Raw genomic sequence first — 14,751 nt, 5'->3', positions numbered from 1 at the left:
TGTAAGGGGATAACTTCTTCATGTAAAAGTTGTTATTTTCTATCTGCTGGGTGGACACAATAGTAAGTAACTATGGCTTTAATTAAGTGAGAATTAGTGTTTTAATTAAGGAAGAATTGTGCTACTCTGCATTTCACAGAAGTAAACTGTAAAGTACAACATTGTCACATATTTTAAATTGGTTTTGATGTACTCTTTGATGATTGAATCAGATGGAAAAAAATTGTTGCATTTCCAAACAAACCATCATAGCAATGCAACAGAAAATTTCACGCCAGACAATTGATTAAAATTGATGAAAAGCAATCTGACGGACCTGTCACTCTGTCAAAACTGTTGCACCATGGTTATTACGCGTTAATAAATGCTTTGTGACAGTGGGCTCCACTAACTTACCTCTGACGGATCAAATGCAACGTTGTCAAAACTGCTCTCATGGAGGGCCGTCCATTTATATTGTGACAGTTTGTTTTTCAGCCCAGCTGTTTTCATATTGTGGGTAGTCTGACCCAAAGCTATAGCCACTTCTGCTTCACTGTTTTCGCCACTATCCGCCTCAAGTTCTTCTGGCTTTTTGTAAGCCTAGACATTTTAAATTGAACTTTATTGGCATGACAGTATTTCAGATTGGGTTTCAATAACTCTGACAAGCATTTGTTTCTGTTGTACAATATCTGTGTTACTTACAAACACTTCAGCAAACACAAACGCAGACATACGCACACGCACATACACACAAGTTCTTTCTCCCCGGCTCCCTCTCTTCATCTGCCACTTCCATTCCTCTCTCCCCTTTCTCCATCTCCTCCTGTTTCTTGTTCTCTCTCTTCCCTTCCTTGTGAATCATTCTCTAGTTATTTTCCAGATGGCCAGCTTATAGCCTGCCCTTACTCCTGTGTCCATGGAGACACTGATCACTTTGATGGGTGTCCACAGATCAAACCCACGCCGTTTATTCAAATGGGTCCTTCTCTAGAGAGCTTGGCTACGGATCAATGCACACATCTCCACAGATCACTCAAAGCCGCGCAGAGAGCACGTGCACAGACTCAGCCACGTCCTCAAGTTCAGTTTGAGATCCATCATGCCTAGCGCCATGCCTAGCAAGCTACAGCAGCAGATGCTACGCTGGAGATGGAGCAAAGCCAGTCTTACTACACAGCCAGACCAAAAGAACCATAGACAATAACACAAAGTAAAAATGAGACATTTCACAGAACTGGTACTCAAAATCAACTGCTATATATATATATATATATATATATATATATCAACATAAAACATCAACTAAATCAACATAAAAAAGGGTCTCAACTTAGACTGTTCTTCTGGCATCAAGGGACTGCTCTAATGGTTTATCAAAAAGGGGTGTGCTGAAGAGCAATCCACAGATGCATAAAACTCTTTCTCTCTCTCTCACACACACACACACACACACACACACACACACTCACCCACACACACTCTCTCTCACACACACACAGACACAGACACAGACACACAGACATGCACACACACACACACACACACACACACACAAAGCAGGCCTGTACTTTGCTTCCAATTCTGCCGCACTGTTCACATTTGGCTTTTTCGGTACACTGATATGTCATTAAGCTATAATTACCTCTTAACTGTATCACTGAACTCTAAATGCCAGAGGCAGACACAGGAGCCGTACATTAGCTGCTTTCAGACTCTGCTTACACTGAAACACCTAATACCTCCTTTGTCCTCCTCTACAAACGCTGTCCTCCCTTCCTACGCATCCTTCTTCACTACACCCTCTCCAGTCTAAAGACATAATTTTGTGTAGCTTTGAACTCAAAAACGAATGCTTGTCATCTGAAGCCCCCGCTCAATCACAGTCTCCATCAACATTTTTTTACGACGGACTGTCCTCAAAGGTTGCAGTCCTTCATCAGCCACCCCGGGGTCAGTCTTTACAGCACCTCTTCAAACAGCTCCTCTTTAAAGTTGATTTGCAATTTTCGCTGCCAAAAGCCACCATGGATACACTGAAGATTTAAGAATTTGCAGATCTGAGCGTGGCCTCCCAAAGTCCTCTGTGCACAGCAGGGGCCCCTCCACTACCCCGTGAACGAGGAAATCACAGAGAATGGGCAAAATGGCCACCATTTGATGGCCGCGTCTTTTTCCTGCAGCGATGGCGGCTATAAAGTCATGGCGATCAATCTCTAATGGCTTCTTCCTCCGTGATGCTCCACTATTTAATCAGAGTAAGAGCTCAAGGTAGCCTCCTGCCTTGCTGTGGCCATTAATTCGTTTTCTCCCGATCATTTGTTTGTTTTTTTTATTGCTCCTACAGTGGGCCGCTCTCATTCATCTGAGGGCTGGTTGAGCCCTGCTCAATACTAAAGCAGTAATGGGCAGGAGATGAATGACCGGCAGCCTTCTGCTTCACTGCTCCGGGCCTTCCAGACCAGAGGCCTCCAAGCCATCCGTCCTAATCAAAAGCTCTATTTGGAGGCATGCATACTATCGAGGCGTGTGTGGGGTGGGGTGGGCACTCCAGATGACTCTCATATCAGTGACCAGCAGATGGCGCCGGGCCATGTCTTCGGGGTGAGCGGATCTGCCAATCAGTGCCCAGCTCTTGGGTCTGGCTGCCCGGTAGAACTGAGATCCGGTGCCACAAGGGAGCTGTGGTGCGAGGGAAACTGCGCGACTGCAGCTCACTGACCCACACTAACACGGCCCCACCGCACCATCTGTCGTGTAGGATGACCACTCTACGGACCCCTCTTCTCCACACTCCGTCTCCACACTCCACCGCATGCAAGCCTTCAAAATTCACTCGTGTGTCATACCCACACTTCAGACTGATTTATCAACACGAACTACTCTGACTGAAATTAATAACAAATTAAATTGTCGTTAGACCCGACGGCAAGCAGGACATCAAAGCAGAGCCGTTCCCTCCTATTCTTCACAGATTAATGAACAAACTTGCTGCTTCAGAGATTTTTGATTACTTTCCCCATGTAAGATTTGTTTGATATCTACAACATTTTCCACGCATACCGCAAATTATGTTTCACACACACATAGTGGCTCACCATTTATACCGAAGAAAGTGCTTACTGCAAAGTGCACTGGATTTTTTTTTTACCAATGATGAAATTCCAGTTGCTATCTGCATTGCAAAACTGTGGTGCCCTCAATAATTGTTCATTGTAAATCAAGTGAATTAAAATATCTATCTCTGATGCAACCTGGTACTTTTTTCACGCTGTGTTGGAAAGAGATCCGCATTTGTGATCTGCCACCGATGATCAGAGGTCCAGCCCACTGCATTCAAGACTGATGGCAGCCATTCGCCACTGAAGAGAGAGGAAGGGTTATCTGTCCAGTCACCATTTAGGTCAGCAACTTTTTTATTAATAATAAGCAAAATGCCGCAGAGGTATTGACAAGAGTGTTGTCAACCCTGTTTAAAAAAAAAAAATCCTTTCAACCTTTTGTCAGTCCGCCAGATTGGCTCATTGTGCTTCTCTCTCTCTCCCTCTCTCTTATTCTCTATCTATCCATCTATCTCTTTCTCCCTCCCTCCCACCCTCCTCCCTCCCAGCTCTCCAACTTTTACACTTGCAAAATGACAAGCAAGGTCATGAAATCTCTGAAAAAGAAGAATGACTACATTACAGGGGGCCAACGATACGCACTTTTGTCTGTCATGCAAGGTCACCATGGTGCCATCCAGCTGGCAGGGAGAAGCACGGAGCTATATGAAATACTTTAAGGCCAGAGTGCTGATGTAGCAAAATGACTGACAGGGCAACTCACGGCTGCAACTCATGCGCTACTGACAAAGCCTGCTCTTAATGTAAATGCAGCATAGTGTTACAGCAACTCTCAACCCATAAACATGAATCTTTTCAGACTATATGAACCTCTCTCCAGTAACAGGGATTGATGGCTGTTTGAGACACTGCCAAGAGGAAACCTACGCGAGTGTGTTTGCCTAAAGCTGGGTTTGGGCCTCGGTCTTACCATGAACTTTCAGTCGGAGGCTGTGATTGCATTTAAGGTCACAGCCTCTTATGTGGACTGTGGAAACAAACAGCTCCACATTCTCTGATAATGCTGTTTGTCTGCTCCCTTAAGGCATGGACAACAATGGGGTGCAGAAAACACACGAACGGGCAAATAGCAATTTGTCACAGACAAATCCATTTCACATCATCACAACAGCAATGGGAGCAGACAACCAAGCGAATGGCACTAAGTTGTCGTCGTGTACCTTGGATGATTGATGTTTTCCTATCCAGCACAACATGCAAACAGCACTCCCTATTTCAACAGTCTTCAATTATATTCCACCCTATTTCAGCTGGAATAATCTGTGCTCTCAAGTGTGCTGTAGTCGCCTTAACGCACTGAATTTTAACTGCTAGCCCCAGCCCCCACTTTCCAAAACAGAGGATGAGAGTGAGTGAGAGGAAGAAATAGAGAGAAAGAGAGAGAGGGGAGGGAGTATGGGCGGAGAGAGACAGAGATTGAGGAAATGGAAGTTTGTGAAGAGGCTCTCAAGACTCTGTGAAACTTTTCTACCCCGACGTGTAGCTCTCTTCTCTCACTCTCGAGCCCAGTAGATAAGCCAGCTGTCTGCGAGTGCATCTGTGCGTGGTCAGGCAGGAGCGCCACTCTGTATTCAGCCCCCGACGACCTGCCTCTGCCACTCCGCAGGCCCCTGGCTCTCCACGGAAAGCTCTCCACGCCACTGAGCACACTGGAGTCGCTTCTCCTCACCGGCTCGCCTCGAGCAGATAAGTCCGGCGGGGCCCGCTGACACCGGCCCTCAGACCCCCTGAACCCCCCACCCCCGCCCCCGCCGCCACTCAGTCAACGTCCTCTCGTCTACACTCGCCTCCTGCCTCCGCAGCTCTTTCCTCTCCTACCCCACCCCCCACCCCCACCCCCTCCTGCCTTGACAATGTTCTCTCAGCCCGGCCTCCCCCCATCAGTCTCTCCTTATTGCCTATCCACTGCCAGCTGCCCCCCCCCCCCTCCGCGCAGCACCCTGGGGCCAGAGAGTGGGGCAGGCAGAGGCTACAGGGATAACAGCGGTGTGCCGCTGGCTCCTTCTGACGAGCCGAGGCCATCTCCAGAAAATGAGGGGCTGTGGGGATTAGTGCTAGAAAACGGAGCCCTCTCTGCTCTGCTCTGCTCTGGTCCGCTCCGCTCTGCAGACTGCATCCTGTTAAGTGTGCTGCACACTGGCCTCCTCGCGCTGGAAATGCCAGTCCTCACTCTCGCTCCCAATCCCTCAACAGACCCACGGTGCCAAGAACCTGACTCCAGGATTCTCAGCCATGGCGCGCCATGAAAATGAGCTGAGGGTGACTGTGTATGTGTGTGCATGTTTGTGTGTGTACATGTGCAGGTTTGTGTTTGTGTGTGTGAGCAAATTTGAGTTTGTATGTGTGTGTGTGTGTGTGTGTGTGTGTGTGTGTGTGTGCATGTTTGTGTGTGTGTGTGTGCATGTTTGTGTGTGCGCGTGTTTCCTGGTATGGGAAAAGGTTAAGGTGTATTTAAGCTTGACTGACTTTGTGCAGAGGATGTAGTTAAGGTTCAGTAAATCTGCATGTGTGCTGTGTGCATAAAAGTGTGAAAACACAGATAGGACACACTTGCCAGTATATGTCCTGAGCGTGTGTGTGTGTGTGTGTGTGTGTGCGTGTAGATCTACAGGATAGGAGCAGTGGTGTGTATACCCAACTGTGTGGCTATTGTGTATTTGTGCATTGTGTTGCTCATTAACATCAATTTAATGTGGTTTCTACTTTACTAATGTGAGTGTATGTGTATTTGTGTGTGTGTGTGTGTGTGTGTATGTGTGTGTGTATGTGTGTGTGTGTGTATGAATGAATCTAAGATATGGGATAAGCCCTACAGTATGTGTATACATCCCCAACTGTGTTGTTATTTGTTATTGTGTGTGTTTATACTATCATGCACCGATTATGATCCATTTAAACAGGCTCCTACAGCTGCCTTTACTGTGCGAAGTGCATCCTTGCCTGTGTGGGTGGCTTTAATTGGCACAGCATAGCTGAGTTGGAGAGAGAGCAGGCAGGTTAGCGTCTCTTTGTAGGATCATTGCTATTCAGCAGCGGACCTGGTTTCTTCTGCTCATTAATCAGTACATATGTCATTTTTAAACACATCACCTCCACCTCCCTCCCTTAACCCAGCGCCACAGACAGCTTCAGCCCCCCTCATTCACAGGCCCTCATTCAATGTCAGTCTGGCTCATGTAGGGTCCTTGACTTTTGGATACTTGTGTTAAAAATGCCTCGTCCTTCAAGAAAAAGAGAAAAAGAAAAAAAGGAATGGGTGTATGGCAAAAGTTTAAAATGTCTATCTTTTTTAAGTAACCACATTCACAGGCATGTTTGAATTTTTCATCACATCAGAACAACTTTTCTTTATTTTTAAGCTCAGATTTCAATGGGGTCATACTGTATGCATCTACAGTATCTGTCCACGCAGTCCTGGTTTCCATTCAAATTCTTCAGGAGCAGAAGAAGTGAGCTAGTTTATTGTCTCGGAACTTCACCTTAGCTTTGCACTAATTCCTTATCTTCGCTTCCACTCACTCTCTCTCGCTACGCTTGGGATGCGCTGATTCAGAAAAGAAGGCAGTAAAACAAATATTCCCTCTCCCCCACCATCAGAGAATTGTCTGACTAGATGGTAAATTAAAACACATTTATGTGTAAATACTCTGTCACAGAAGGGATTAAAAAGTAAACATCAGTATAAATAGCGCACTAAAACAGGCACTGATGATGCAAAAAATAATATCTTGTGCAGTCGATAAACAATGTGGCACGATATCGTCTCTCTAGCGCGGTCAGGTGCGACAGCTTCTGTCAACTCCCAAGAGACCTTGTGTCCAGCAGACTGGTCTCATTCTGAAACCTCACAACGCGAACGACAGCTAAACGGCAAAACACTAATTAACACACACTGTTTTCATGTTTGTATGCGATGTGTGTCCTAACTGTTTAATTGCATTAGCCCGATTACTCAAAATATCAGTGACAGTTCAACTGACATTCTGAGCATATTCCTTTGGGTTTTGCGAAGGATTTTAAAATAGTTTTAGGAGCTTTTAGCAGCTGGAAGGCACCCTAAAGACTTGTCATCCCATTTTATCATCACATTTGACTGACTATACTTTGGGTGCAGTTCATTTTATTTATTGAGCAAAGTTTAGCTCCGTGGCCTACCATACCAGCTTTAAGTATAGCCAGAGACTTTATAATGAGGAGACACAGCACTCAATAATATGGCAGTTGTCTAAACATATCCCGCCCCTTCCTGTAATGTAACTAACCAAACACAAATGATTGACATTACCTTCCAAAATAACTGCCTGAAGCTGTTACTAAGATGGCCACAGAGTGGTGGGACTTGCTTATAAGGTAGCTGAGTGCACTGGCTGTGTGCTGTCAGTCTTGTTAAGGAGGGCTGACCCAGGCCCCCATACATATGAAGCTCTCAGACATGGCCATCTGGTTCAGGTTCATGTGAGTGGATTGTTCTTTTGTAAAAAATAGTGCTATGGTGAGATTTGACTTCTCATGGGTTCTTATAAACTTCTTCTTTGGCAAGTGATTGGTAATGCCTACCATTGACATTTAAGGAACATTGATAATTTCTTTATAGGGGGCACTAAAAATGGCTGACAAATTAGTCTATCCCGGCAATAAAAAGATGTCTGATCACCCGAGGCCTACCTCACAAAAGAAGGGAAATGCTATTTCATAAAGAATTGCATAAAAGATCCATCTCCATGACAAGACAAGACATTATCTGACCTATTAAACTCTACACCAGTAGAACTACTGCAGGCATTTTGCTGCTTGAAAAAATAAACCAGTATTTAATTTGTCATACGTTTAATAGTTATGTCATGATCTGGCTAAGGCAATGTTCACGTGAAGAAATATAATTACTGTACCTGGTTGAATATAATGTGATTTATAAGAAAAGACAAAAGAGAGATTAGGATTAGCACAGGAGAGAGTAAGCAACCTCCACTGAGATAGTCCTAGTTCCGAAATCTCTCATAACGATTTCTCCGTTGTATTGGAAAATAATAATGCACTGTGTATATAAACTAGGGATTCGGGAGAAAGGGATGTCAGAGAGAGACGGAGAAAGAGAGAGCATTAATGATGCAGAGAGAGAGAGAGAAGGAGAGAAAGGGAGAGAGAGAAAGAGTATAAAGAGTATTAGGGATGCAGAGGCACACAAGCAGACTTGCATCCTTATACATGTGCTTGACTGGATACACACATACACATACGCATACACACACACACACACACACACACACACACACACACACATATATATATATATATATATATATATATATATATATATATATATATATATATATATATATATATATATATATATAAATATGCACACACACACACACACACACACACACACACACAAACTCCTTAAAGTAAATGGAGCAGTGTGATCACATGAGGGGATGCATATTTCACATAAGACAAAGCTTTTCATGTTGGGCTTTAAGCTGCAGTGCTCTGTTCTGGCTTCATAATACACAGAGCAATTAATCAAAAGCTCATGAGTTAAGAGGAAAACGCACACAGCATAAATAACCGGAAACATGGGGGAATGGGAGCATATGAGAGACAGAGCCATAGAACTGAGTGGAGTCACCTTGAATTCATCTCATAACAGACAGTTACCCGCCATCGTAAATTGCATCTGGAGGGATTTAATATGCATATCTTTAAGGAAATTAGCCAAATATGCCGACTCAACAAAAAAAAAATGCTGACCTTGATTATGAAATGTTTATCCTATTATCTAGAGTCTCATCTCTTACCATTTAACAGGGACTGCAGCAGTAATTACTACCATCAATACCTTAATGAGTATACATTGTCTTATGCCATGCAGCATGTGTGACAACACCGATCACGTAGCAAAGACTTGCACTAGCCTTCGCAAAGGTATCAAGCACAACTCAACCTACTTAGCCCACCATTTTGTTCTGTTGGAACCATTTGTGATTGCACTTGACAGCAATGTAACCCATTAGCATGTTGGTGCAGAGAGATGGAGGCAGGTTCAAAGGCCAGCTCATTAGGATGCATTGACTGTTATCTGTGCGTCATTGGTCACAGAGAATATTAGAATCCCTGGAAAGACCCCTGCTCTTGGAATCCAACTTCATTCCATTCATGATCAGCACGCTCCTTTGGGAAAAACATGGAATGTGTCACCCAGATGTAATTGCTCAAAAATGAATTTATTCCGCATTGGCTCATTGAATGTCAGTCAAGCAAGGGAGATTTTCCTGTGGCTTAAATGCCATAAGTAGTTTGTCGCTTCATTACTTGGGGCATCAAGCTAAGGATTAATTGTTTGGGCCGCTCCACGGGAGGACAGGGTTTTTGCAGGTATTCTTTTGCAAAAGCGTCCGCAGTGCGTGCAGCATCTGAATACACAGTAGTCTCGTTAGAGATTCGCAAACTTATCAAAAAGGATCATTTGGATTTATCCCAATTACCAAACCCAATTTGACTCTCTATTGATTTTCACATCAGTGGTTGATTGATACAAGCTTTTAATATCATAAGGGATCTGACCACTGGCAAACCCCTTACTGGACCTGATCTAATGAGCTGATATCATGATGCATAGTTGACTGATAAAACCGGTTTGTATGAGGCTGGATGATCACAGATGATCACAACATATTCAGATTAAAGTTTGTTAGGGAAAAATGCATGCACCCTGTTTGAATTCAAGGTGACTCACAGCTGGCAAAGACAGCAAGAAATCAAATGCTGTTTACTTAAAGATATCCAAGTAACATTTAGACACTTTTGATGTCTTGTAACATTCCTCCTGTACAGAGGTCACCTTACGCAGCACACACTTTTGTTGAATCAACACATTTTCACTGATGTTCCATTTGTTTCTCCGTAATCTGCATAATTACCCAACTGAGTTCAATAGATGCTGACACAGAGAAAAATTGGAGAGTGACAAAGAGGCACTTTTTTCCCATTTGCTTTGAGAATGGACCGAATTCCTCCCTAAGCTTTGCATACAGACAGATAATAGGCTTATGTTTTGAAAACAAATCCGGCGACACATGTTCTAAGCTCTACTCTGCTCTCGCTGCTCCAGAGTCAAGGCAGCCTTGGCAGAGGCAGCAAACCAAGAACTTGCAGACTGAACAATTGGATGACACCACACTCGACAAGAAGAGATGCCTAAACAGGAAGAAAAAGGTCAGCTCCTACTGGAAGCATGTGCACTGCATGGGAAATACTATCGACAAGACATCTCAGAGATTGGCAAGGAAGAAACACACTGTTCTGGGCAACGTTATCGATCCTCTCTGCACACAATGGAGGAGATAAGAAACAATATCTTAAATACAGTTTCTTTCTTTCTTTCCTCCGAGTTACAGCCAAACTGCAACTAACAAAACACTACAATGTCCAGAGGGGAGAATACATAATGAGTCAGGAATGATAATAGATGGCTTTGTTAAGAAACCCATATTCAAGTAAGACAATAATGCCGCATTTGGTGGTGAGGTTGAACGTCCACTGCTATTACCATAGAGGATAAACAAGATCACAACTTCCATTACCATAGAGGCAGATCACACATTAATTGTCTTTGGAATGCGGCCTCGCAGAAGGGTTATGATGATCATCATGGCGTTCCTCCAGAGGGAACCACTCCAGATAGCATTTTAGTGAAGATTCTACTTATCACCCCAGCATATGCATAAATACACCCCACCTCAATATCTCCTCTAATTGGTGTCAGTTCAGAGCCTTACAAGACTGGTTGTCAACTAAATAGCAGAATATGCATCCAGCACAATGTTGAGAAACACCCCCCATTTTAAATCAGGTGCATGGCAACAGCTCTTGTTCTAGCAATTAACTGTGCCCAATGTTTAATTACCCACTAATAAAAACATTGAAACGGACACATACATTGAGAGGAGAATTTAATTAGTTGTTGGGCTCCCGGTGCGAGACAAAGCAAGGCAGCGCAGAGGTGGCCACCTTTACGTTGGCGAAGACCAGAATCATTCATTTCACTGATGTCTATATGCAGCGTCAGTAGTGCGGCGCCGATGAGATGGGTGCAGCCGTAATAAGGAAAGTGACAACTCCATCAGGGCAAGCGCCTGCAGGATGCTTAAACAAAAATTAAAATTATCCATGCAAGGGTGTTATATGTCCCCAATAATCAAAGCTCAATCGTCTGAATAATCCTCGAACGAGATTATTTTGTTTGTGTTGCCCCATGTGTATCACACAGTTTTACCATAGGTGTTGCAAAGTGCCAAGTCAGAACCAGTCATTTCCCTAAGGCAAACAAAAGCAGTTGTTACCACACATTATTAACTTGCTCAGTGGAGATGCCTTTAAGAGGTGTTGGGAAAGGCAAAGAGAAAGAGAAAGCAACCAGCTGGAAAACAACCAGCGAATCAAAATCAATGGGCCCTTCTGCGCCCTGTTTCTCTGAAGGCGATGCGTGAGACTGGCATGCTTTACAGGTGGCTTGCATTCCCCTGCCATCCCTCTCTTTTTTTCCTCTCTCTCTCTCTCTCTCATTTCAGGTCAAACACAATCATCAAAGGCATGAAGTAATTATGCTGATCTGACTCCACAGAAGAAGCGGGGCTGCACCCAGGAGGCCTGTGTGCACTGGGTGAACTCTGATAATAGGTTAATGTGTGTGTTATCTAAACACGTTGCCCCACTATAATAATAATAAACTTGGCTCCACTGAAATATCTACTGGCATGAAGAATTAATTAAGTTCAAAGGCGAGTCTTGGAAAGTAGGGGAAAACCAAAATGAAACATGATTAAAAAAAAACAAATAGGTAAAATCTCTCTCATCCCTGCTTGGCTCTAATGGCCCGATATATCTTTGTGTCTGCTGAACAGCTCCACCATTCAGCTGTCCAGCCAAACAAGAAATGATTTCACAAATTATACGCCCTTGACATTTGCTACATAGATGAAAGCACAATGACTTCAGAGCCCCCCTCCCCCTCCCCCCCCCCACACACACACGCACACACACATAAATCAACTGTTGCTGTGCTGTTCAATGAATTGACTTCAGCAAATGTTTTATCTCATGCGGAAGCAATACTGTAAGTCAGACTCTGGAGCAACTACAGTATCACATCCATGCAAAACTAATTAGTCTTCGGTTGTGGCTTGATGATGGCTTGTTCTCACTGATCAGGGAAAGAGTAGTCATCAAGAATTCTTTTCAGGTCAGCCAAAATAAAATTAACTACCAGCTATTTAATATTCTATAACAGAATAAACATTTAACTATTACTATCTTCTCTAGACATTTCTGCATAGATATTTAAAACACGTGATAATATATCCTGTGACTTACCACTTGAGGCGATCTGAAAGAAAAGCCGAGGATCCGCTGCTCTTATTGCAGAGGAGTACTTGTCCTCTTTTCCCGGAACCTGCGCCTTTCGCTCGGGCATGAGTCGCACTCTCAAACGGCCCCCTTCTGCTCCCAGCCACCAGTCCAAAATACGAGTTAGGTCCATTTCCAGGAAATACGCAGGATAATCTTCATAGACAACCAGTCCACCACATCCAGTTTTGACCATATCCTCTCCAATCTCTACAACAACTTGATTTGATTTCCTGCTGGCTTTTGTCAACCCCAAATTCAGAACTTTAGGCATCGGACGCTTTTGTCGATATGGGAGCTGTCCAGTGCTGGAGCCGTTCCCCCTCTCCTTGTCAACACTGTCGATTGCAGCCAACTTTGTGTCCAGTAAGCTTGATATGGTTTTCTGCAAAGGTACACAATGCATTTTTAGGATTGCGCGCACTGTGTAGCACCCGTTAAAAGTTACACAATCTCCATTTAGTGGTCGCTGAATGAACATGGCCATGTAGTATCGCAGGAGAGAGGGGACGGCAAAATCCACGGCCAGGGTCTTCCTTTTGAGTCTGGAGCTGTTTTTATCACTTGCATCCCCACTACTATTTAGGTATCCAGAGGTAGGGAAAGTGAAGCCCGCGGTGGTCCTTTGCGAAGCGCAATGCAGTTCAACGAGAAATGCCGCAGACCAAACAACCAAAACTAGTCTTCTGAACGACATGTTTCATAAAATAACTATACTCTCATGTACACAACTTCTCCCCTCTATCCTCACCTTGCCTCCTTACATTAACGCCGTGTTAATTCCAGAAACGAATCGATGATGATGCAGGCTCGCCAGCTCTTTTCCAGTGAGCAGCCGCTTCCGAAAGGGACTCGCTTCACATTTGTTTTAGTAGAACAGTGACTGTTGCTTTGGCGGTTTTAAACAGAAAAGTGCCATGACCCGTCTGCAAATGATTTTCTGCTTATCTCTTTTGCTTCAATGATCCGCTTTCTTTGGTGCTATTTGATATGCCACACAAGTCCTCTTCAGTACCCCTCAAAGGCTCCTTGTGTCTGTGCGTAACATGGGAGCAGTGGCGCAAGAAGTCGTTTTGTCAGCAGACAGGCGCAGCAGTTCTGTGCATTTATATTTCTTCCCCGAACATATTGCCGATTCGTTTGGCAAGTAATCTGTATGTCCTCCGCATGATCTTAACGTCCAACACCATGCTCAGAAACTGAAGTTGGATATTAATCGAACCCAATCTGACTTCAAAACACACTGAATAGTGGTTGTCCGGACTTCTTCGTGCGAAGCTCACCTGCGCGTCCAATCAACTTGGATAGCCTGTTATGTTCAACGTAATTTATTCATACGAGAGCCATTGTTTTCTGTGCGCATCTACTATGTGCGAGCCTTCACGGTGCTCTGAAATTCGCTTGCAGAAGTCATTTCTCCATTACTTTGACGTCATCGAAAGCTCGTTAGGAATATATGAGGCAAGCGGGTTCCCGAAATTGTAATTACCGGAGGCACTTCTCGCCCGAAATGGCTGCAGCAACGGACACAGACAAGCGTCGGGGATGCGCCTTCAACACCGGCAGTGTCAGCGGTAGTTAGGCAAACGTCATTTGAATCTCATTTCAATTAGGCTCGCAAAATTGTGAGGGGCAAGTGACGCGAATGGATTCTGCTCTAATGAATTTTCTCAAATCACACACCTTGACTGGAAATTGTGTGAAAGCAACAGTCGCAAACACATACCAAATAGACTGATATGTTTGCAATCTGACCAGTTTACTCACTAAGGTCTAGTATTTAACAGCACGTGTGCAACATGAATGCATTTGTTCCAATTTAGTTTTAAAGACCAAATTGCAAAAAGAAACAGTAGATTTATTAGTGCACAAAATGAGTAGGCTACAGTGAATATATATGTAGTCAACATATAACTGTGATTGTGTTTTAATGGTGAATAATTGTTAGACAAAACATGACTATATGTTCAGGATAATCAACTAGAAACTGAGTAAACAGTACACCTGGACCTCATCGCTGTTCTACAAAACTGTCCACTAGATGGTAGAGTTACACATGTGTTAAGCCAAAATGCACAACATGAAGTAGGCTACTTGTGCACTTGTGTGCTACTGTGGAGGTTTTTTTTACTGGCTTTAAAGTGTTTTTTGAAGTAGACAAACTGCTTGCTTGACACGTTATGTCCATGCCACAGGTCACGACAACCGCTGTATTACTAATGTAACCTAATGAATGGAACAT

At 43.9% G+C, this 14,751-nt stretch overlaps 1 protein-coding gene across 2 annotated transcripts in view; it reads right to left on the bottom strand.

Annotated features, from left to right (window-relative positions):
* Positions 1 to 13,046, bottom strand: part of alk (ALK receptor tyrosine kinase) — a 274,847-nt gene extending 261,801 nt beyond the window's left edge. For both annotated transcript variants that reach the window (XM_042071615.1, XM_042071616.1), the window contains exon 1: positions 12,477 to 13,046. In XM_042071615.1, the coding sequence (XP_041927549.1) occupies positions 12,477 to 12,996 (520 nt within the window). In that variant the 5' untranslated portion in view covers positions 12,997 to 13,046. The remainder of the gene's footprint in view (positions 1 to 12,476) is intronic.
* Between the last annotated feature and the right edge of the window lie 1,705 nt (positions 13,047 to 14,751).

Source organism: Alosa sapidissima, chromosome 19 (assembly GCF_018492685.1).
Source record: "Alosa sapidissima isolate fAloSap1 chromosome 19, fAloSap1.pri, whole genome shotgun sequence".
NCBI lineage: Eukaryota > Metazoa > Chordata > Actinopteri > Clupeiformes > Clupeidae > Alosa > Alosa sapidissima.
This window is presented reverse-complemented; position numbering and strand designations above follow the sequence as displayed.